At 36.8% G+C, this 24,058-nt stretch overlaps 1 protein-coding gene across 2 annotated transcripts; it reads left to right on the top strand.

The window, feature by feature from the left end:
* The first annotated feature begins 5,669 nt into the window (after nucleotides 1–5,669).
* Nucleotides 5,670–23,186, top strand: C1D (C1D nuclear receptor corepressor). 2 transcript variants are annotated; one of them, XM_012475607.3, is made up of 5 exons: nucleotides 5,670–5,730; nucleotides 17,857–18,003; nucleotides 18,757–18,823; nucleotides 19,119–19,174; nucleotides 22,175–23,186. In XM_012475607.3, the coding sequence occupies exons 2-5, from the start codon at nucleotides 17,866–17,868 to the stop codon at nucleotides 22,337–22,339; spliced, it is 426 nt and encodes a 141-aa protein (XP_012331030.1). In that variant the 5' UTR covers nucleotides 5,670–5,730; nucleotides 17,857–17,865; the 3' UTR covers nucleotides 22,340–23,186. The 2 variants fall into 2 exon arrangements, with proteins under 2 accessions (XP_012331030.1, XP_012331031.1); XM_012475608.3 differs by lacking the exon at nucleotides 5,670–5,730 and adding an exon at nucleotides 11,953–12,163.
* Nucleotides 23,187–24,058: the final 872 nt, after the last annotated feature.

Here is a 24,058-nt window from a genome sequence, read left to right as displayed (position 1 = left end):
TCTACTGTCTTTTAAGCCACAAGTCTTTGGAATTCTCTCCTGTCTTTCCTGCCTACTATGTTATTTTGATCTAGGCCAAGGTTTATTATGTAAGTATAATTAATAAATTGATTAGGGTTTAAGGCAAATGTTTAGATAAACATATGTACTCAATGTTCAGCTATACTCTTTATTCATTGATTGGTTTACAATTAAAGACATAATGTAAATCCCACCAATTTAGAAAGGATTGTTTATCTGAAATGCTATGGTGGGTGTAGTTGCTTTTGCAAAGTTTATTTTTAAGACTTCTGAAGTTATAATAGCCATAGCTCTACCAATAAACTTACGACAATTTTAAAAATCAATATAATTTTACTTTCTCTTTCACAATGGAAAGTTTCTCAAGGCTAACTTTTTTTGTGTACCCATTTTTTTTTTTTTTTTTTTTTTTTTTGAGATGGAGTCCTCCTCTGTCGCCCAGGCTGGAGTGCAGTGGCCCGATCTTGGCTCATTGCAACCTCTGCCTCCTGGGTTTAAGTGACTCTCCTGCTTCAGTCTCCGGAGTAGCTGGGATTACAGGCACACACCACCACACCCAGCTGATTTTTGTATTTTTAGTAGAGACAGGGTTTAACTATATTGGCCAAGCTGGTTATGAACCCCTCACCTCAAGCAATCTGCCTACCTCAGCCTCCCAAAGTGATGAGATTACAGGCGTGAGCCACCACGCCTGGCCTCTTTCTACCTATTTTTAAATGAAATATTTATTCATTCTAAAATTTTCTAATGAAAGAACAGAAACATTTTTATCAACAAAATTGCGTCTGCCATGCTTCTTCCTTTGTATTTCTTATATTTAATATAATATAAATTTTTCACAGAATATTTGAGAAATAGAATTTTAAAGAATCACTCAGATGTCATTACCTTATTTAACTATTTTTTTTCTGAGTTTCTCTACACATTACATCTAATTGTACTGATTGAACAGAACATATTCTTTTTCCTTCAAAATACAGATGTTATTTCTTCTAGCCAACAATTGTGTTATAACAACATTTCTACCCTATTTTTGTTCATGCTGAAAAAATGTCAGAATTCTTTATACTAACTAGTTTATATACATTTTCTAGACTTTTTTGTATAATAGCCAAAAAGATGAATCTGATCAATCATACCCAGTCTAAATTAGATAGAATTATAGAAACACACCAGGCACAGAAAAAGACACAAGAGAGGCAGAAAAGAGGTCACTGTCCTTAAGAACTTCAAAATCTAGTTGAGTAGTTTACAAAAGAAGTGCCAGATCTGGACTCAGATTGGATTCCCTGCTGCATTTATCTGTACATTATTGTTTTACGCCACCTCCTTTGCATTGCTATTAGATGACTGCAGCTCCGGCCAAGGACACTGATGAAAGTGAGAGTGAAAGTGAGTAATAGAGAATCAACCTGGGGAAGGTCCCCCAGGGCAGTTGCATGTTGGCCACCATGGGAGAGATTCAGTGTGACTTGATCCTTTCAAGATTTCTGCCCGTAGGGCTAATAGGTACTTGAAGAATGAAGTGAACCCAACACTAATAAGGTAGTGAGTTATCATTTATTACCTGATAGGAAGGAAATAAAATATGCTATTGACATAAGACATAAAAACAGAGTTTCTCCCGCATTTTTTCTCAACACTCATCAATGATGGTTGCTAATAAAAGTAAGTTTCCACTACCAACCTTATAAAACAAAGCAAAAGCAAATGAAACCATAGAACACCTACTTTTCTTTTACATCAAATGCTTTGTTTCTGAGTGCAGAGAATTAACTACGTTGTCAATGAAATTAAGCCAATTTTGGTAATTTAGATTTTCCAAACCATTATTTCTTGTATCCAGATGCAAATATTTTACCTTAGGGATAGGGGCTTTATAGAAGATCTACCAAAGAATGGGGCCCTCTTTGTGAATAGCTATTTGTTTTCCAGTTAGTAAAGATCATAGCATAGACTACATCATAGTACAGAATACTGTATATATTATTACAAATATCTCCACTTAAAGATTGTCAGGGCCAAGCATAATGGTTCGTGCCTGTAATTCCAGCACTTTAGCCTGGGATTTTGTGTTCTTCCCTTTTGTGACAGCCTGAAAAACCAACATAATCGTATCAGGATGATCACATTATAACTGGGTGTGGGCCTGTGTTGGACTTCCCTTAGGTTTGAGTGTGAGTCTATGCACATCCTTACCTTCTATGGAACCATAGCTATGGGAAGATTGGAAGTTGCTCATTTTTGTCATCTGCTTCTGGGAGTCTTTCTTATGACACAGTGCTCCACAGGAGGAAGAAAATCTCTGTACATAGTTTGTGCCTCTTGTTTGCATCTTTCTTGAGTCATTTTTTCTTTTTTAGTTGGCTGCCAATTCTCATTAGCTGCTTTATTTCTTCAATTCTTTATGTAAGTAGAAACATAAAGTTCCCTGCCTCCCAAATATTATCTGCATTCCTATAGTTATGAGGTTATATAGGCCATTTGTTAAAAAAAAAAAAAAAAACCTGACCACTTAGAAAATTAGTCTCCCCTCCAAATTCTCTCCACTCTTCACTCTAGAGTCTATCACCTTTCAACAGGCATTTTCCTTTCAAGTGCTATGAGAAGTGGTGGGGAGCACATATTGACTACCAACTGTAATCACAAATACTGCAAAAAACGTTAGACTTCATTTAATTGAGGAAAGTGATGGATAAAATGGAAAGTCATAGACAATGAGGATATGGCAGACTCAAGAGCAGTTACTGTTAAAAAAGAGAAAATCTAGAACCAGGTGAGGTGGCTCACGCCTGTAATCCCAACACTTTGAGAGGCTGAGGTGGGCAGATCATGAGGTCAAGAGATCGAGACCATCCTGGCCAATATGGTGAAACTCGATCTCTTGTAAAAATACAAAAATTAGCTGGGCAGGTGGCACGCACCTGTAGCCCTAGCTACTTGGGAGGCTGAGGCAAGAGAATCACTTGAACTGGGGAAGCAGACGTTGCAGTGAGCCGAGATTGTGCCACTGCACTCCAGCCTGGCGACAGAGCGAGACTTTGTCTCAAAAAAAAAAAGAGAAAATCTACAAGGATTATGACAAGGATTATGTGCTTCAAGAAAGGAAGATTTGTGTTTCAAGGGATTAAGAGAGGCTCTTGGGAAATTGGTACAGCCTTCACAAATTTTTGCAAAGATGAATCTCTTTATGGCTGTGTTGCTAAACTAAATGAAAAATATCACATCAGGTCATCTAACAATTTTTAATAAATTTTATTTTGGAATAATTTTAGATTTATAGTGCAAAGATAATACAGAGTTCCTGCCTATCCCTCATCTAGTTTTCTCTAATGTTAACATCTTAAATTACCATGGTATATTTGTCAAAACTAAGAAACTGATATTGGTATATTACTGTTAATTACATTCACGATTTTATTCAGATTTCACTGATTTTTCTCCATGAATGTCCTTTTTCTCTTCCAGGATTGAATCCAGGACATGGCATTGTAGTTAGCACCTAACAATTTTGTCATAAAAATTTTATATAACAAAAGTCCCAATCAACATTTGATTCTGTCTTTATTTATTTTAAGAGTTAGTGAGTTGCATTTGTAACCAGAATTTTGTTAAATAATAATAAATTTTTAGTCATATTTTAAATTTCAATTTTCTAATTGGAGTACAAATCAGATTATTTCTTATACAAGCTACTATCAAATTTTGCTTCCTCCTCCTCCTTCCTTCCCTCCCTTCCTCCCTCCCTCCCTTCCTTCCTTCCCTCCCTCCCTCTCTTCTTTCCTTGACAGTTTTGCTCTTGTTGCCCAGGCTGGAGGACAATGGGGAGATCTTGGCTCACCACAACCTCCACTCCCCAGGTTCAAGTGATTCTCCTGCTTCAGCTTCCCAAGCAGCTGGGTTAACAGGCATGTGCCACCACGCCTAGCTACTTTTGTATTTTTGGTAGAGACAGAATTTCTCCATGTTGGTCAGGCTAGTCTCGAACTCCCGACCTCAAGTGATCTGCCTGCCTCGGCCTCCCAAAGTGCTGGGATTACAGGTGGGAGCCACTGCGCCCAGCTTTGCTTCCCATTTATAAAAAAGTAACTTTAATTGGTTTCCATCATACTAGCTCTTCTCGGACAACTACAAAAACTGTTAATTGTTAGAAGGGCTTTCTTAAAATATGTAAAACAACATGTTATGAGGATCTATGGATGAAAAAATAAGTGAGTTTGATTTCTGCATAGTCAGTGGAACTCTATAACATGCAGTCTTTGACCTTGAGGATCTGGGATGAAAAAAGTACCACAGGTTACAGCCTGTGGGGTTTTACTATGTTGGCCAGGATGGTCTTGAGCTCTTGACCTCATGATCTGCCCACCTAGGCCTCCCAAAGTGCTGGGACTACAGGCATGAGCCACCACATGTGACTGATCTATTTACTCTTAATACCGAACCAGAGAAGGATGGGGGAGAGTGATTCAGCCACTTTTGGGTCACAATTAATAAATGAAACTAATTAATGAGTACATGCTTCCAACAGGGTCACGTGAACCAATTCAGAGTTACCTTTAAATTCATGTTATATGGAAACAATTTGATGTTGGAATTCTTAACATTAGTGCGACCTGTGCTTTTCTTTTTAAAACTGGGGGAGGATTATGGAGAGTGGCCATGGAAAATGTTCTGCAAAGTAATATTTTGAGCACACAGGCTGTAACCTGTGGTACTTTTCTCATCCCAGGTCCTCAAGGTCAACAAACAAGACCAGAAGAAGTCTTATATGAAAATGTTCTCTTTTAATTCCTATCCATGTAGTGATGGGAGGCTGGTGCCTACTACAGTGTTAAAACAGGAGACACTGAAAATAGTGCTATCCTCCGCAAGCTCTGCAAGAAGCACTGTCTTTAATTCAACAATACAATAATAGAAACGATTATTTGCCACTTAAAAAACTTTAAATATTATATACATGGCGCTTATTCAAAGTGCTTTCACATGCCTTTAACATATGGACAAATGTTTTATGCATAACTTTTTATCAAATTACAACAGTGGAATGACAAGCTACAGATGTAAGACAATGCTCAATCGCTGATACTACACTTTCAATGAACAATATGTACAGTTTCTGTAATGCTTTTATTTTCTATTATGTTTGTTCTGATTGCATACACTGACATGCAATTTTACATTTATTGAAACTATAATGAAAAATTTGGGCTTGTATTTTGCACATATTTTTCTACTAATTCATTTTTACTGTATTTTATAGAAGTATCTTTTACAGACAGATTGGAAAATAAATAACCTGTCCTGTCCCACGGATAATCTGGGCAGCTGCGCTGGGAGGCTGATCTTCAGGCAGACAATAAAAGCATAGTAAGAACGAGGGCCCTGGAAAAAGCTTCCGCGAAAGTAAAAACCCGAACAAAGTTTCACTAACTAACATTTTTTTCCTGGTTAAATACACTTAACCTGTATTTGGGGTGGGTGTTGGCCAGGTACAAATGTAGACAAAGGTTCCCAGAGTCAAACTTCTCCCACAACTTGGGTCTGCGGCACTGAAGGCTGTCTTCAGAGAAAAGGGAAAAAGAGCTGAGGGCGTGGCGAGCAGCGTGAGATCATCGGAAAGCGCCGCTTGCGCCGCGGGCAGAGCCGGCGCGTCATTGACGTCATCGTTGCACGACCGCTTTCCGGGATCCTGGAGTGGAAGTCCGTGAGGTATTTTTCAAAGTTGTGGTTTCAGTTTTTATCGTGCTCCTGTTTAGTCCGCTTTTCCTGTTTTGGGATTCCCCTGTCATCCTCTGGGAAGACTGAATGGCGCGGGGTCGGGCTGAGTAGCCTTCCAGGGATGGGATCTCTCACAGCTGATCTTTGGGGCAGCATTGTTGCAGGTCCCCGACTTCCGCTCGTCTTGTGGGTGCTTGCAGGCTTTGGCTTACGTCGGCCCCTCATTTCTTTCTCTGTCTCCGGTCTTTTTTTCTCCGTTTGTTAACCACCCGCTTCTCAAATCTTAGAAGACGAAGAAATTAAAAACAAACATCAGAAAACTCGACTTCACAATTTTTAGCTGTCTTCAAATCTTGCTTTGGGAGAGAGGCTAAAGTGGAATGTCTAGGGGAGTAACTTTACGTGTTGACCCCGTTTATCATTCATATTCACGATCACAGACCGCTGCCGCTGCAGTATTAGCTCGTCTGAGACAGTGGGCTAATTTCGACCTTTAGTTAAAATCTGTAGTGGGTAATCCAAGAGAGCAGTTTTTCTTGATGACCCGTGATTCAAATTTGTTTGAAAGTAACTTTAATGTCTTCATGTTTGCTGACTGCAATTCAGTTTTGGCTTGATAAAGATGTATTTGTCGCAATGAGATGTTTGCTATCCACTTATTAACCTAAGGATTGTCTGGTGGTAGACTAAACCAAGACTTAGCTGTGATTTTTTTTTTTTTTTTTTTTTGAGATGGAGTCTCGCTCTGTCCCCCAGGCTGGAGTGCAGTGGCGTGATCTTGGCTCACTGCAACCTCTGCCTCCCGGGTTCAAGCGATTCTCCTGCCTCAACCTCCCTAGTAGCTGGGACTACAGGTGCGTGCTACCATGCCCCGCTAATTTTTGTATTTTTAGTAGAGACGGCGTTTCACCATATTGGTCAGGCTGGTCTTGAACTCCTGACCTCGTGATCCGCCCACCTCGGCCTCCCAAAGTGCTGGGATTACAGGCATGAGCCACCGTCCGGCCTCACTGTGATTTTTTTTTTTTAATTAAAAATCTTGTGGGTACATTGTAGGTGTATATATTTATGGGGTACACGAGATGTTTTGATACAGACATGCAGTGTGTAATAATCACATGGAAAATGGGGTATCCCCTCAGGCACTTATCCTTTCTGTTACAAACAATCCAATTATACTCTTTTAGTTACTTTACCCTGTATTTTTGACTCAAAAATAACAGATGAGCCCTATTGAAGTAAAGAGAAATGTTTGTGATTCGTGGAAATGATAGAACTCACTGTTTTGTTGAAAAATAATGACAAATGTGAATAATAGTTTTTCAAAATAATCAAAATTCGCAGATTCAAAAGATGTTACAGCTGCCTTCAGTTAGCTGTGTTGTATGATATATCACAGTTCAGAAGTAATATAATTCTTTTCTTAACTGCTTTTACCTTTTCAAGTAGCTCTTCATATGTATTATCTCAGCTACTGTTTCCAAACAGTTAACCCTTCAAGCATGGCTCTAAATAGCCTACATTGGATTGGAGTATTTGATCATTTTTATTTTTAGTAAAATGTTAGCTAATATATTCAGTGCTAACTGAGCCAGGCACTATTCTAATGGCTTTTGTCTATGAATTTTAATCTATGCAACAACTCTGTATACTGTTACCATTATTTCATAGATGAGATAATTGTAATAAGCAACTTCCAAATGTTTTGGAAGATAATTTTGCTGCTTGATTGCTATAATTTTGGAAATGCTTTGAATTAAACATTGAATAGAAGTAAATCGACTCTAATGTAATTACTCATCTCAAAATCTTGAGCAATCTCCTCATAATTTATATACTCTCCTATTATTAGACCTTGGGATAAATTTATCTTTAGATGTTAATATCTTTTTTAGAAAAAGAAGAAGTATATATTTACTCAGGAATTGTACTGTGAGACTGAAGGAGAGTTGCAGACAACACTGACACAGACTCACTGTTTGCCCAAGACAGCAACATTTATTGAGAACTTGTGTGTAAATTTCATTATTATTTTCTCCTAAGATAGTGCAGTGCAAAAAAGTCATTACAGTAATTCATTGCAGTCATAGAATTCGGGGCAACAACAGCAAATGGCTCTCAAGTTCCAAAAAACAATTATGTTGAATTTGTTCTCTGGCTTAGTTCATAACTGTGTATAATTATTTGGTGTAGAGATGGGAAGAGCCCCAGAATGTACATTATCATATATTTGTTTGGATTCATGTGGTGACTTTCTAGTATTTGTAAGCTCAAACTGTAATCTGATATTAAGAGTTTCCAAAATTTGGTCTCAGTTTACTTTGATTGATTTTTGTCAGTTGACAAATAGTTGCTTAGTACCTAATGCATGACAACACATTATGTTAGTGATGTGGAGATCAAAATGTGCAGCGACATGATTCTTGCCTTGAGGAATAGCCCAGTGAGTAAATAACCAATGGAAAGGTAAGAGCAGAGGAGTGACATAATCTGACTTAGGTTTTACTCATTTTGTTTTGAAATGGAGTCTCACTTTGTTGCCCAGGCTGGAGTGCAGTGGCACAATCTCAGTTCACTGCAACCTCCGCCTCCTGGGTTTCAGCGATTCTCCTGCCTCAGCCTCCCAAGTAGCTGGGTTTACAGGTGTACATCACTATCCCCTGCTATTTTTTTTGTACTTTTGTAGAGATGGGATTTCACCATGTTGGCTAGGCTGGTCTCGAACTCCTGACCTCAGGTGATCCGCCTATCTTGGCCTCCTAACATGCTGGGATTACAGGCATGAGCCACTGTGCCCAGACTGACTTAGGTTTTAATAGAATCTTCTCTGGCTTTGTGTTAAGAATAGTTTGTTGGGAGGTGGGGTAGGTGAAAACCAGGAGACTAATCACGGAGGCATTGTAGTTCAGATGAGATGATAACATCTTAACTGGCTAGAAAGAAGTGAAGGTGGAAAAACAGTTTAATTTTGGATATATTTTGTAGGTAAAGCCAACAGAATTGCTTATGGATTGAAAATGAATTGTGAGAATAAGATTATTGTAAAACTTTGGGGCTTGAGAGCTAGAAGAATGGAATTGCCATTAACTAAGAAGTAGAAAACTATGGGATGGGTAGGTTTGTGGGGAAGATTGGGAGTTCAGTTAAGGACATGATATGTTTGAGATGTCAGTCATCTAAGTGGAGATGTTGAGTGGGCAGTTGAGTATGTTCATTCTGGACTTCAGAGGGGTCATTGCTGGAAACAGACATTTGGGAGTTGTCAGTGAATAGATAGAATTTAAAGTCATCAGACTGGAGACAGTCATTAAAGGATTAAATGTAGACAGAAAAGAGAAGGGGCAGGAAGCCTGAGTCCGTAGGCATTTTAACATTTACAAGTTAGGAAGATGAGGAAGAACCACTAAATGAGACAACTGAGCAGCCAGTGAGGGACAAGGACAATTTTGAGTCTGATGTTGTAGAATTTAGAGTAGTAAGTTCAGTTTTGTCAGGTGCAACTGATGGATCAGGTGAAATGAGGATTGATCCCTTTGGATTTATCAAGAACTTACGGAGTATTATTGATGGATATGTGATAACTTTAAGTCAAGCACGTAGTTGCACACCAGTGTGATAACTGTATTACAGTTATATTCAGAAAACCTTGGGAGCAAAGAGGAAGAAAAGACTACCTTTATAGAGGAGGGGGCATTTGATGTGGGTTTTAAAGGATTGATGAGTTTCACTAGGCCAAGAAAATGGAGACAGTTATGAAGAGGAGGTTGATATGATTTGGGTGTGTGTTTCCTCCAAATCTCTTGTTGAAATGTGACTTCGTGTTGGAGGTGGGCCTAGTAGGAGATATTTGGGTCATGGGGGCAGAGTGAATACCTTGGTGTTGTCTTTGAGGTAATGAGTGAGTTCTTACTCTATTAGTTCACTCCTAGAGCCAATTGTTTAAAAGAACACGAAAGCTCCTCTTCTCTCTCTTGTCGCTTCTCCTGCCATGTCACATGCCTGCTCCCCCTTTATCACACCAAAAGCAGATGCATTAGGGGTTGCAAAATCGTGATTCTTTTTTAAGTTGTCATTTATTCTACATTTGTTAGCTAGGATTTGAAGTCTGGTTTTATTACTTAGGAACCTGATAATCAAGAATAACAAGCTTGTTGTGGGAAAATACTGTCAGAACAACAATATTTGTGATGCCAGGAATGTATCTTTCCTTGCTCTGGTTCTGAAGGCTTAAAGGAGTGTTATGGTCTTTTTTTTTTTTTTTTTAAAGGGATGCGGGTCTTGCTCTGTTGCCCAGGCTGGAGTGCAGTAGTGTAATCATAGCTTACTGTAGCCTTGAACTCCTGGAAGCAAGATTCTCTCACCTCAGCCTCCTGAGTAGCTAGGACTACAGGTGCATGCCATCATGCCCAGCTAATTAAATAAATTTTCTTTTTTAGAGATGGGTCTGTGTTTTGCAGGCTGGTCTTGAACGCCTGTGCTCAAGTGATCCTCCTGTCTTAGTCTCCCAAAGTGTTGGAATTACAGGTCTGAGTCTGGCTGTGATTGTCTTTTTAATACGTCAACTTGGTTTGGCTGTAGCCCCCAGATATTCAGTCAAACGTGAATCTAGGTGTTGCTGTGAAAGTATTTTGAAGCTATGATTAAAATCCGTAATCAGTTAAGTAAGGGAGATTATTCTATATAATCTGGGTGGGCCTGATTCAATCAGTTGAAAGGCTTTAGAAGCAGAGCTGTGGCTTCCCCTACAAAAAAAGAAGAAATTCCACTTGTAGACAGCAGTTTCAGCTAGTAGCCAAGAGTTCCAGCATGAGTTCTTTCCTTGATAGCCTACCCTATGTAAACCAGTGTCTTGCTGTAAATCTCTTAATATGTATTTCCTGGTTCTGCTTCTCTAGTTGAAACCTGACTTGTGCAAAGGGTAACTCCTCTGATGTTCCTGTTCTCCAACTAAATGGGGTGGGAAGTGGTAATAAGGGTCAGAGAATCTACATTGTTTGGGGTAACTTTATAATTTTTTGTTCAAACTGGGACTTCTGAGAAAGAAAGGCGCTGAGCCGATGGCAAGCTGAAACAACAGGCATTAAGGTGGAACTGTCTTGGCCAGATTGAGAGATCTAGTCACCTGTGTGTCAGCTACTGGGGATACAACATGCACATGACACAGCCCCTCAAGGAGCTTATAGTCAAAGGGGAAGTCAAGTAAATAAAAATACATTAAGATATACTGGTTTTTTGTTTTTTTTTGAGACAGAATCTTGCTCTGTCACTATACTGGAGTGCAATGGCTCGATCTTAGCTCACTGCAACCTCTGGCTCCGGGGTTCAAGCAATTCTCCTACCTCAGCCTCCCGAGTAGCTGGGATTACAGGTGTCCACCATCACACTCAGCTAATTTTTGTATTTTTATTAGAGATGGGGTTTCATCATGTCGGCCAGGATGGTCTCAATCTCCTGACCTCATGATCCGCCCACCTCAGCTTCCCAAAGTGCTGGGATTACATGTATGAGCCACCTCTCCCAGCCAAGAGATAGTGTTTTAAGTGACATGACAGATTATATAGTTGTTATATTTATCCAGACAGAGAGCATAGAAGGAGAGCAGAGAAGTCTTCATTGGTTGAACTGAAATATGTTTTTTTATCTCCAAAGATAAGCAGCGTTTGAACAAAGTAGAAGGGCATTTCAGGCTTAGAGAATCACACAGGTGAAAGTTGAAACTGAGAGAGCATGGCACATTTGGAAAACTGCCATCATGGCCACAGCTGTAGGATTGGAAGAGGGAAGCCATGAAAGATGAGGTTAGGCAGACAAGACATCATAATGGGCCTTGGATCTATGCAGAGGGGTTTGGAATTGTCTTCCGTGTGATAGGGAACTGTTGCAGAATTTTAAACAGGAGTACCATGACCAGACTGTTCAAAGCATATTTTGTGATATTCTAAAACTGGGGGTAGAGAAAAATTGATAATAGGGACACTACTCAAAGGCTGTTGGAATAATCTAGTTAGTGAGAATAGAGGAAAGCTTGTGGTGTAAGGAGATTAAGGAAGCCCTATTGACAGGACTGATTGGATTTGGGGTGACTCCCAAGTTTCTGGCTGGACTGATTACCCTGAAGTAGATGATTGAAGGGAAGAGGTAGCTGATGACTTCAGTTCTGTATGTGATGCTATACACTATTCTTTTCTCCTTTCAGAACTTTGGCTTCTGTATAACCAGTGAGAGGAGAGATTGAGTGGCAGTAACATACGTTAGGGATACTGGGTAGCATCCCCCTACCCAGGTACTTAGTCTCAGCCACACCTGAGTGGTGAAGGGAAGCAAGTTTTCTCAAGCCCTCTCCGTCTGTCTCTATCTCTGCAGCCAGTGTTTTAGAAGGAGTACCTATAGAACCCGGGAGGAGGGGGGTGAAGAGCAGAGCTAGGTGAGTTCTTTTCTTCTTTGGAAATTTGAACATGTTCTTTAACCTCATTGTGGCTCAGTTTCCTCATCTGTGAGGTTTAGATGAATGAGTGCATGTGGAATGTTTAGAATAGTGCCTGGCACATAATCAGTGCTATTCAAGTGTTTACTGCTGATGCCATAGAGTCACTCCTTGATCCTGGGGTCAGAGTAGCAAAGGGGACAGAGGGAAATTTTTTCGCTTTTTCTGTGGAAGGAATAAATACTCAGCAACTGCCTATGTAAAATGTTAGTAGAAATCACTTGAATTAGGAGGAATTTCTCATAATAGAGGAGACTTTATTTTTTAGTCTCCCTTGCCTTTATTTTTTTTTGTTAGGAAAAAGGCAAGTGGCTCAGTTAAGATTTAGTGAGGGCAGTTATTCTTTCTTACTCCCTTGCTTTCAGTGTTCACCCTAACCCATTCTAACAATAAATAACTGCTTGTTTATTGGGGCTTAGGGACAGGGAATAATTGCAGGAAAAAGCTTTACTATGTTCTTCTGAAGAAAGGAAATATTTTCGAATAGGAAAATTTGATGAAAAAATTCACATTTAACTAAAGACCTTTTTGTGTTTTTAAAAAATACACACAGTATTTATTTGTTAAAAGCTAAAATACGTTAGTGCCTTTATTTAAATTTTTTTTTTTTTAATTAAAAATGTAATACGTGCTTTTGGAAATAAAATGTAAATAATGAAGAATGAAGAGTTAAAAAAAAAATGAGTTTGCTTTGAACCTATTCCCTAATCCTTGTCTCTTTTCAGAGAAAATGTCTGTTTTTTGTATATCCCTTCCTGACCGTTTTCTCCACGTGTTTATATACAGTTGTTTTTTTTTTAACCAAATGACATATGTTAGGCACATAATGTGTTATTTACGGTGTTCTCTGTTCTCTGACTTTTTCATTCTCATTGTGTGTCACTGTAGATTTACTTCTTTTTTTTTTAAGAAACATGTAATATTTTCAAGGATAGATATGCTGTAATTCATTTAACTGTTTCTCTGTTGATGAATATTTGGATTATTTCCAATATTTTGTTATAGATTATTTCAACAAATGTTTATTGACTGTCAGGCAGTGCTTGTGAACAAATCACAAAAATTCCTGCTCTCATGTAGTTGCCTTTTGGAGGTAGACTGGCACCAAATAAATATATGTTGATATTGAAGAATGTAAGGTGGGGAAGGAGATAGGGAGTGAGGGGGAGAGGTGTGCATTTTAAAATGGGGTGGTTAGGAGAGAGTTACCAATAGGTAACATTTGAGTGGAGATCTGGCGAAGGTAGAATAATGAGCTCTTAAGGTGTTGGTAGGGGAGGAAGAGGGGAATAGAGCATTCTGGGAAGGAGAGAAGTCCAAAGGGAGGTAGGCATGTGCCTGATGTCATAGGGGAAGAACAATGAGGCTGTTGTGGCTGGAATGAAATGAGCAAGGGAGAGTGGGAGATGAAGTCACAGAAGGTGATGGAGAGTCAGGGTAAATTGTGTTGAACTTTTTGAACCCACTCTAAGGATTTTTAAAAGATAAATATTAATTTAAAAATAGAGATGGGTTCTCTCTGTTTTGTCCAAGCTGGTCTTGAACTCCTAGGCTCAATCCTTCCACCTTGACCTCCCAAAGTGCTGGGATTACAGGCACAAGCCACTGCACCTGGCCTATAAATATATATTTTAATTATAGATACGGGGTCTTGCCATGTTGCTTAGGTTGATCTCAAACTCCTGGACTCAAGCAGTCCTCCTGCCTTGGCCTCCCAAAGTGCTGGGTTTATAGGCATAAGCCACCATGCCAGGCCCACTGTAAGGATTTTTGCCTTATTTAGAATGAGGTGGCAGGCCTTTGGAAGTTTCTGAGCAGAAGCGTGGCATAATCTGATTTACATTTTGAATGGTCTCTCTGTATTCTTGATAATAGACTTTGGCCAGAAGCAAGAAGGCAATATAGGAGGGTATTCAGGCATGGTTTGATGGTGATTTGGACCAGGGTGGTTAGCAGTGGAAGTGGTAGGACATAGTTAGATTCTGGATGCATATTAAAGATGAAGTATGAGAGAGTAGTCCAGGATCACTCTGAAATTTGGGGACTGAACAATTGGAAAGTTGGAGTTGCCATGAAATGAAATGATGAAAACTGTAGTAGACAGGATTAGGAATTTGGCTTTGGGCAGGTACTGTTTGAGAATTTATTAGACATCCAACCAGAGATACTGAGTATGCAGCTGGAAATGTAGATACGAAGTTCAGTGAAGAGGACAGGGCTGGAGAAGCAAACGTTGGAGTCTTCACTTTACTAATGCAATTTGAGACCCTCAACTTACCTAGGAGTAAATTAGATAGAGAAGAGAGGGACAGCCCTTGGGCACTTCAAGGTTGAGGGGCTGAGGATCTGAGAAGGAAGCATTGAAGAGATCAAGAAAGGAGCCAGTGAGATAGAAAGGAAACCAAGAAAACCAGGAGGCGAGAGTTAACAGTGTTACGCAAGGAGAACTCAGAATTGACCGTTGAATTTAACCATGTGGTAGTGTGGGTGACCCTGCCAAGTGCAATTTTGAGAGAAATTCTGTAAGGTCATCTGATTGTAGGAGATTTGAGAAAGAATGGAAAGAGAGGAATTAGAGACAGTATAAGCGCCTCTTCTGAGGAGTTTGTTGTAAAAGAGAGAAAATGGGGCCTTAGCTGGTGGGTGATAGGAAGTCAAGATTTTTTTTTTTTTTTGGCCGGGGGATTCTTTCTTAGATGGAGAAATAAAACATTTAAATTTATGGGTAATTGTCCAGCAGAGGGACAGTTTGATTACAAGATAAACTGGAGGAAGTTCAGATACAAGTTTGAGGAGGACATTTTAATTTATATGCATATGTGCAAGGATTTTTATAGGCTGGATTCTTAAAAGGATTTCCTGAGTCAAAGGGTATGTGCATTTTAAAAACCTGTACCAATTTATATTCCACTTTCACTGTATACCCTTTCTAACATTGAACATTCTTAATCTTTAAAATTATTGTCAATCTGATAGGTGATGATATCTTCATTATTTTAATTTGTTTTATTGCTTTCTAGGAACTGTTTATTTAATCTATCCAATTCTTTATGATATTTTGTCAAATATTTTCTCCTGGCTGTCTCTTTCCTTTTAACTTTGCTTAGGGTATCCTTTTACCATGTAGGACTTTTCAAAAAAATTTTTATGTAGTTAAGTTTGTCAGCCATTTCCTTTTATAGCATTTGGGTTTCATTTAGATAATATAAATATTTGATATAGTTTGTGTATTTTATGAAATAGGTATCTAAGTTTTCCATCTTTTTCTATATTCTTAAACAGCTAAACACCATAGGAGTTAACTGTTTCTTGAAGGTTTGAAAGAAATTACCTTTAAAATCTTCTAGGACTAGAGCCACTTTGGAGGGTCTTTGACTACTGTGTAATTCTTTTTCTGTGGTTAATGATCTGTATGGTTTATGCACTTCTTTTTAGTTTTGGTAATTGATATCTTCCCAAGAAAGTCATTTTTTTATTTACATTTTCAAATTTGTTGGTTCAAAATTCTACATAAAGTGAGGAAATACCAAGTCTTCTTTGCAGTATATCCCTATACTTAAACCTTAATCTAGGCAGTAAGTGCTGGAGCTCTCCTTTCACTGATCTGGAGATTAGGTTAGCTCTTTTCAGCCCTTATGGATCTTGTTCTTGGGGTTATTCTTAAATTCTCATTCTCTTTTGTTTGTAAGGTTTCTTGGCTTTGTTTCCTGTTTCCAGTCTGATCCCATTTGCTCTTTTTTTTTTTTTTTTTGAGACACAATCTAACTCTGTTGACCAGGTCAGAGTGCAGAGGCACAATCTCGGCTTACTGCAACCTCTGCCTCCCAGGTTCAAGCGATTCTTCTGACTCAGCCTCCCATGTAGCTGGGATTACAGTTGTGTGCCACCACACCTGGCTAAGTTTTGTATTTTTAGTAGAGACAGTGTTTCCACCTTGTTGGCCGGGCTGGCCTCGAATTCCTGATCCGCTTGCCTCAGCTTCCCAAAGCGCTGGGATTATAGGTGTGAGCCATTGTGCCTGGCCCAATTTGCTTTTTAGCTTACACAGTTTCTCTTATTGAAACCTGCTGGCAGATCTGTGCTTTTCTTGGTTTCCAGCATTTTTATTTTCATATTTCTTCTGTCATATTGTAGGGATTTTTTGGGAGGAATGTGGGGCAAATACATAGTTTTAGTTAAGCTTTTGAAATTGGAAGTCAGTTCTTTTCTGTGTAGTTTTCTTTTATTATGATCTTGTTTAATTGCTGGTTGCACAGTAGTTGGATAGTAACTTCACAACTCAAGTAGTAATAGTCAGATAGGCGTGACTTTGTTTTTTTTAATGAAACCGGATGTCTCAGTGGAATATACTCATTCAGAAGAAATGTTGATACTTTGTCACTAAACATTCAAATAGTACTTTTCAAACTTAAAAGACATAATCATAACATTTAGAACTGTAAGGGATTTTACAGATCATTAGACCAACTGCCTTATTTTATGGATGAGGAATTTGAATCCCAGAGAGATTCAGTGATTTATCTCAGGTGGCAAAGTCAGTGATCAAGACAGCCCAAGTCTCTTTACTTCCATTCAGCTATGCTATTTGCTGTCATACACATTCATGCTGTTCTCCTTACCTGTGTGATAAAGGAGGTATTTCTGTTAATACAAAAATTGTATTAAATTTAAAGATGTTACCTGTGACTTGGAATTGCTTGTAAAATTTGGACTTAGATACTTTAATAATACATTAATATAGATTTGCTTTTTCTCACATAGGTATTAATTATTATGATACAGATATGAATTTTTAAAGTATGGGCTGTCAGAGTATGCACTAGCACAAATGAAAACCGTATTGTTTATTTCCCCCATATTTCCTCTTTTCTGCTTATGGGCTTTATATGATTTATGGACTCTTTGGATTTCTTATTAATATTTTAAAGAAGCTTAAGGAATATAAATATGAATATATATAGACTTGAAAAATGATTTCTGTAATACGTAAGATATCTTAGACCTAAGATTTTTACTTTTTTAGTTTAATATAACATGCTCCTAGATCAACACCTATATTTAGAAGGGCTAAAATATATATATTTATATATAAGTGCTTTGCTTACCATTTCTTCAGCAATCATTAGGGGATATATTTATCAAACTTTCATTGCTTTGCTAATTCAACAGAGTTTTTAAAGTGTAGGTTTCGATTATTGCTACCACATGTTTGGTAATCATGTCTTTAGTTCTTTTAAAGTTTTTTAAAAATACAAAAAACAAAAACAAAAAAATTAGCTGAGTGTAGTGACACTCAGCTATCTGGCAGGCTGAGCTGGAAGGATCCCTTGGGCCCAGGAGGCGGAAGTTGCAGTGAGTGATGGTTGCACCATCTTGGGCAACAGAGGGAGACCTCATTTCAAAACAAAACAAAACAAAAATGTTGAGGGTTTGGTGTGCATAGCATTAGTGGACTTTGGTTGGTTCTTCATCCACAGCCCACCAAGAAACTTAAGAAGGAGACAAATTGGAATGTAGTTAATATAGAATTAAATTCTAAAAAGGTTTATCTTCAGGTTTTAACTAGATTGTTTTGTAAACTAAAGAACAAGCTCTGTCTCTAATACGAATTCAAAGAATTTAATTTTTTCCAGTCAGCCATAATGGCAGGTGAAGAAATTAATGAAGACTATCCAGTAGAAATTCACGATTATTTGTCAGCGTTTGAGAATTCCATTGGTGCTGTGGATGAGATGCTGAAGACCATGATGTCTGTTTCTAGAAATGAGTTGTTGCAGAAGGTATTTTAAAAGTGTAATTTCCTAAAAATGAATTTCACAAAACAAAATGCTATTTTGTGAAACGTGGAAGAAACACATTAATGACATATGCTCCTTTTCCCTTTTATCTCAATTTTATTAGTGTTTGCGTATTTTTAGGGGTGAAAAAAAAAAGAACTCCAGACTTAAGAAATACTTCCTAACTATGTTTTTAACTTGGTTTTGGAAAAAAAGGAACACTCAAAGCATTCTTTTTGACAGACTCTATCTTTGACCTTTTAAGCATTACAATGATGTTATCAGGGTTTCTGGAAACCCTGTAGGACAAAAACAGTAAATTGACTTTGACAGTGTAAAACAAATCTCATTATGTTTCTTCTGTCTTTGGTATTGCCTAAGCATTTTAGCCTGCTTCTTATACATAAATGTATCATGTACAGTGTTTATATTGATAAATTACTTTTGACATACAAAGCCCAGATCATAACTCCTGAAATTAAAATAATTCAAAAGAATTTTTCTTGGGTTATACACTTTCCTTGTCTAATAAAGATGATACCCTCAAGAGAAGATTTGTGGACAAAAGTCACTCATTAACAGAACAACTTATTTTTATAAATTATTTTCAGATCATTTGGTTATTGGATTATATGAAGTGAAAAAAAATTTTTGTTACATTGTACTTGGTAAAAGTTTAAAATGTTATCAGATGGTGTTCAAAGTTCATATGTTTTTTTTTTTCCTGTCTCACTTTCTCTCTTTCTTTTTTAACAGTTGGACCCACTTGAACAAGCAAAAGTGGATTTGGTTTCGGCATACACATTAAATTCAATGTTTTGGGGTATGTGTGTTACTTTGGAATTAATTAGAAAGCAAATTACTTATTGTGTGAAAGGTGATTTATTTTTAAAAATGCTAACAATTTATATGCAGTTATACTTATAACATTTTTAATAGTCAGATATTTATTTTTAAATCTGGATACACACATAGATTTAGTATTACATGGAGATTGAATAATTTAAAGTTTAATTGTTTGTAGGACTTTCCTTATTTGTGAATAACTAGTTTATTTAATTGATATGTTTTAAATTAATACATACACCATTTTATTCCATGAAATCTTTCTCTTGTAGTTTATTTGGCAACTCAAGGAGTTAATCCTAAGGAACATCCAGTAAAGCAGGAATTGGTAAGATTTTAATTTCTTTTTATTTTATGTGTTTGTTGTATTCCTGAAGTTTGTCACACTACCTTAGTCACACGAATAGGGAGAACAGTATTTGAGCTGAAATTATGAAAGTGAGCCAGACCTTATCATCTTTGTTTTTTTTTCTCTTACCTTTTTCAGATAATTGGTATTCCATATATTATATAAATCTCTGAATGGGAAAATGTTATGATTCTAGTAATTATTTATAACTTATATATTATTCTTCCTATAAATTCTTGAAATCCTGTTTATCTCTAGAACTACTTTTTTTTTTTTTTTTTAACTTCTATACAGTTCTTAAAAGTATATTCTAGTTGATTTACTAGCAAAGACGGGAAAGTTTCTCCCCCCACCTTTTCAATTCCTCCATTAATTCATTTTCTCAGCAGTAAAGAATCCAGTTCAGCAACAAAGCTAAAAGCTTTTTTGGCACCAGTTGTATGTGTACTGTCCAGTAATTCTGCATTAGTGACATATTTACAACCTGTAATAAATCTTCTAGGTTTGTCTTTGTATTCCATTTAGATATATAAGTACAGTATATAAGGTCTGGTATCTTGGAGTTTTTGCTGACTTCAAAAATTAAATCATTCAATTTGAAGGGAAAAATTAGAAATCAAACTTAGGGTTACCTTCTTGACTTGGCTTTATGAATAAGAATATTAATAAATTGATTCTTTGTGTTTATAAAATATAAGGCAAATATAGATATGAAATACACTTGACATTGTATTCTTGTTCTCAAGTCTTAAGGAGTTGATATGTATGTTATTTACAACTTAGTAAAGCACTTGGTCATTTATTTTTTAAAAATGAGTAAGCCAGATCTGTTGTCTTCATTTTTTAAACATGTAGTCTAAGGCATTTCCTTCTTTTGAAGTTCTTGGTTGGGGGGTGGAAATAAATTTATTTTTAAATAAAACAATTGTGAAAGATATTTAAAGCAAAAGTATAAAGCAATATGATACGCAGATCTTGGTTTGACCAATGATACGGCTTTAAACCTTAAAAATGATGAGTTGTATCGTCTGTTTTCAGCTTCCAAATTTGGACTTCAGATACAGTTTGTCTTTCTTCCATTAACATTAAGTTATTTGGAGTACTTGATACTATTTTGGTGAAAGGACAAGGTCATTTGTTTTCTTTCTACCTCAGAACCCACTTTATGAAGTAGTACATTAATATTCTAGATAAGGGTTGGTAAATAAAAAGCATACATAAACCTGTTCCCCTTTTCTGACCTTGTGTAGATGTTACTGATTGATCACAGGGTTAGTGTGTGATAGGAATCCTGTTTGCCATATATATCACAAGTGGGAAAAGTCAGTTTACTTATTCAACAAATATTTGAGTGCTTACTGGGAACTAGGCATTATTTCCAAGTGAGATGATTCCTCTGAGAATAAAGCTGATCCCTGCCCTTGTGGCAGGACTGTATCTCATGGAGGGAGACAAACAATAAACATAATAAAGTGAACAAATAAGAGATATATACGAATATGTAGTATGTTGGAAAGTTATGGGAACAAAGAAAAAGCGTAGGGTAAGGGGGATTGGAGTGCTTGGGTAGGACTGCAGTGTTTTTTTTGTTTTTGTTTTTGTCTTTTAAATTTTTTTTTTCTTTTTTGAGAGAGGAGAGAGGGGAGACGGGAAGGACTGCAGTTTTAAATGCTGAAGTCAGAGCCTCATTGACAAGGTTAACATTTGAGTAGACTAGAAGGAAGAGAGGGAGTGGCTGTATGGGTAACAGGAAATATCCTTCTAGGCAGAGGAATAAGGAGGGCAAAGACCCCAAGGCAGGGTTGGTGTGTGTGTGCTGCAGCTAGTATCCACCATCGTAAGCACTGTGCTTTTACTCAGCAGAAATGGGGTGCCACTAGATACTGTGCAGCAGAGTTGCCAGTTTTTCACAATGAAAACATTACAAGAATGTGCATTTTTCTGTGTATGCCTTTTCTGTGTAAAGCTTATTTTAAAACAATGATCAGTCTTTTACTCTGCTATTTTATGGCTCTTACCAACTTCTCCATTTGAAGTATGAGATAACCATTTATGCTGATTCATGGTCTCAGAAGATTCAAGGTGGTACGGCAACATATTACGTTTCTCACCTTGTAAAGTCTGAATAGAACTGTATTTTTAAAGAAAATTTCATGTACTTACCAATCAAACATATAAAACTGAATAATTTGTATTTTCTTTCTTCCTATTTTAATTGTTACACTAGATGGTAATGTGAAAAACCATGTATTTCCTGTTTAGAAAAGTTTCAGGATAATTTAGTTTGTATTTTGCAAGTATATGAGAGCTCAGGTTTTTTACTTTAGATACAAAACAGTTAATATGTAGATTTATGTTAATGGTGATTACGAAATGTATAACCACCTAGAAACTTTCTTTTTTTTTTTTTTTTTTTTTTGAGACGGAGTTTCGCTCTTGATACCCAGGCTGGAGCGCAATGGCGCGATCTCGGCTCACCGCAATCTCCGCTTCCTGGGTTCAGGCAATTCTCCTGCCTCAGCCTCCTGAGTAGCTGGGATTACAGGCACGCGCCACCATGCCCAGCTAATTTTTTGTATTAGTAGAGACGGGGTTTCACCATGTTGACCAGGATGGTCTCGATCTCTTGACCTCGTGATCCACCCGCCTCGGCCTCCCAAAGTGCTGGGATTACAGGCTTGAGCCACCGCGCCCGGCCGAAACTTTCAATTCAATGTTTGTTTCTGGAGTGATGTCAATATGATTCTTCCTCTTTGGAGACAGAATTCTGAAATGACTTTTTAACATCTGTCTTTCCCCACCCTCCGACTATGGACTTCAGGCAAGCAGGGAGCATGTTTATCCTATTCATTTGCACTTCCTAGCACCATGCACTCAATAGGCAATATGTTGAATTTAACTGAGGTACAGTATAATACAACTTAGTGGTGGTGAACAGCTTAGTAAATCTATTGCCTTTCTTTCTTTTTTGTCTTTAAGGAAAGAATCAGAGTATATATGAACAGAGTCAAGGAAATAACAGACAAGAAAAAGGCTGGCAAGCTGGATAGAGGTGCAGCTTCAAGATTTGTAAAAAATGCTCTCTGGGAACCGAAACCGAAAAATGCATCAAAAGTTGCCAATAAAGGAAAAAGTAAAAGTTAACTTTTTGATTTTGATGTATGCATATTCAAAAAGTACATCATTTTTTTCCACGTAATAGTTCTGTGGCAGTGCAAAGTTTAAATGTGTTTCTTATTGAATTAATTTATATATTTACAGTAAATTTGTAAAGCTGAATACTTTCCTCTCCAAAGATTGTTATCTTTCTTGATTTGCACTATGAGGATTTAAACATTGTGATATATTTTATATTTTTAATTTGCCATCTCTTTTGATGAGACTCTTATTTCTTTATATAGGTCAATCTTGCAAGTACCATTTTATAAGCAACTGTGAAATTTAAGTAAAATGTTCTTTGTAAACATTTGTACTATTTTAAATGAATAATGACCTTATGAAGTATGCTTTCTGTAGACTGAAATTATAGGTATATCTGTTTTCACTATATGACATTAAGAAAGCATGAAATGACCTAAATGTTCATTTTTTTTTGTGAAATTTAAGTAAAATGTTCTTTGTAAACATTTGTACTATTTTAAATGAATAATGACCTTATGAAGTATGCTTTCTGTAGACTGAAATTATAGGTATATCTGTTTTCACTATATGGCATTAAGAAAGCATGAAATGACCTAAATGTTCATTTTTTTCTGTGTAGTTACTTTATCATGTTTTCATGATTTTAGGAATTACTGCTTTGTTGATATTCAGAGTGTGAAACTAAAACTTTATAGTTGTACTTTAATTCTTGGCATGTTGCCTCTATGTCCCATTTAAAATAAAATACATTCTCATTAACTTTAGATGGGAAATAAAGTTGTATGTTTATGGATAAATTTTGGCATGATGACTATACTCTCAATAAAGGCTGAAAATATTGTATAACTGACCTGTGTATTTTTATCTTTTGAGTAAATTTGCCTTTAGGTTTTAGAAGCATTGAAAATAGAGAAATTTATGGGTTTTTGTTCCTGATGCATGGTGTCCATAGTTCTTTTCATCTCATTTTTTTTCATTTCATGTTTTTGAGGCTGTATCAAGTACATACAAGTGTTTTGGAACAACTTCTTATGTTACATAATGCCACTTAGGCAGAGGAGATGTCCGAAGGAGATTACATTGTGTTTATATTGTGATTTATTTTTCTGGAATATTAGTTACAGAGAATACTGCACAGTAAACCTTTTTAAAAATGTCTAAGCCCATGAATTTTAATTACATGCCCTTAATGCTTTCAGTGTTTGAATCTGTATCATTATGTGTAGGAATGCCAAGTATAGTAAAGTACTTTAATTTTTGAAAAAGCAGTTGTTAAAATTTTCTGTGTGATTAATTCTCCATAAGTAACCTTGAATAAATGGATTTCTTGATTTATGATAGCAGATATTGGAAATGGTCTTAAAATGTAATGGATTTTGTAAAGCATGTTGAACTCTTTCTATGACACATGAAAAGGAAGTTACTGATAGACACAGAAAGTCTTTTCTGGCTCTGATGTCAGACAGTTTTTGAAGTGGAAGAACATTAACATTTATACTTATTTCACTCCTTTTTTCACCTTCATCCCCAAATTTCTAGCTATTTTTAAAAATAATCTCTTTGTGAGATAAATGTGTTACTGTTAAGATCAAGTCTAGTGTACATGTCTTTGTGTTATTTATTGCAAATAAATGTATTTGGGTTTCTGTATATTTTCTAATTTCATAAAAGAAAAATAGCTCAAATGAAAAATGTTATACAATTGTAGAAAATTATTATTGG

Source organism: Aotus nancymaae, unplaced genomic scaffold (genome assembly GCF_030222135.1).
Source record: "Aotus nancymaae isolate 86718 unplaced genomic scaffold, 86718_ANA_hifiasm-v0.15.2.pri h1tg000057l, whole genome shotgun sequence".
Lineage (NCBI taxonomy): Eukaryota > Metazoa > Chordata > Mammalia > Primates > Aotidae > Aotus > Aotus nancymaae.
The sequence above is the reverse complement of the archived record's forward strand: the minus strand, read 5'-3'. Positions and strand labels throughout refer to the sequence as shown.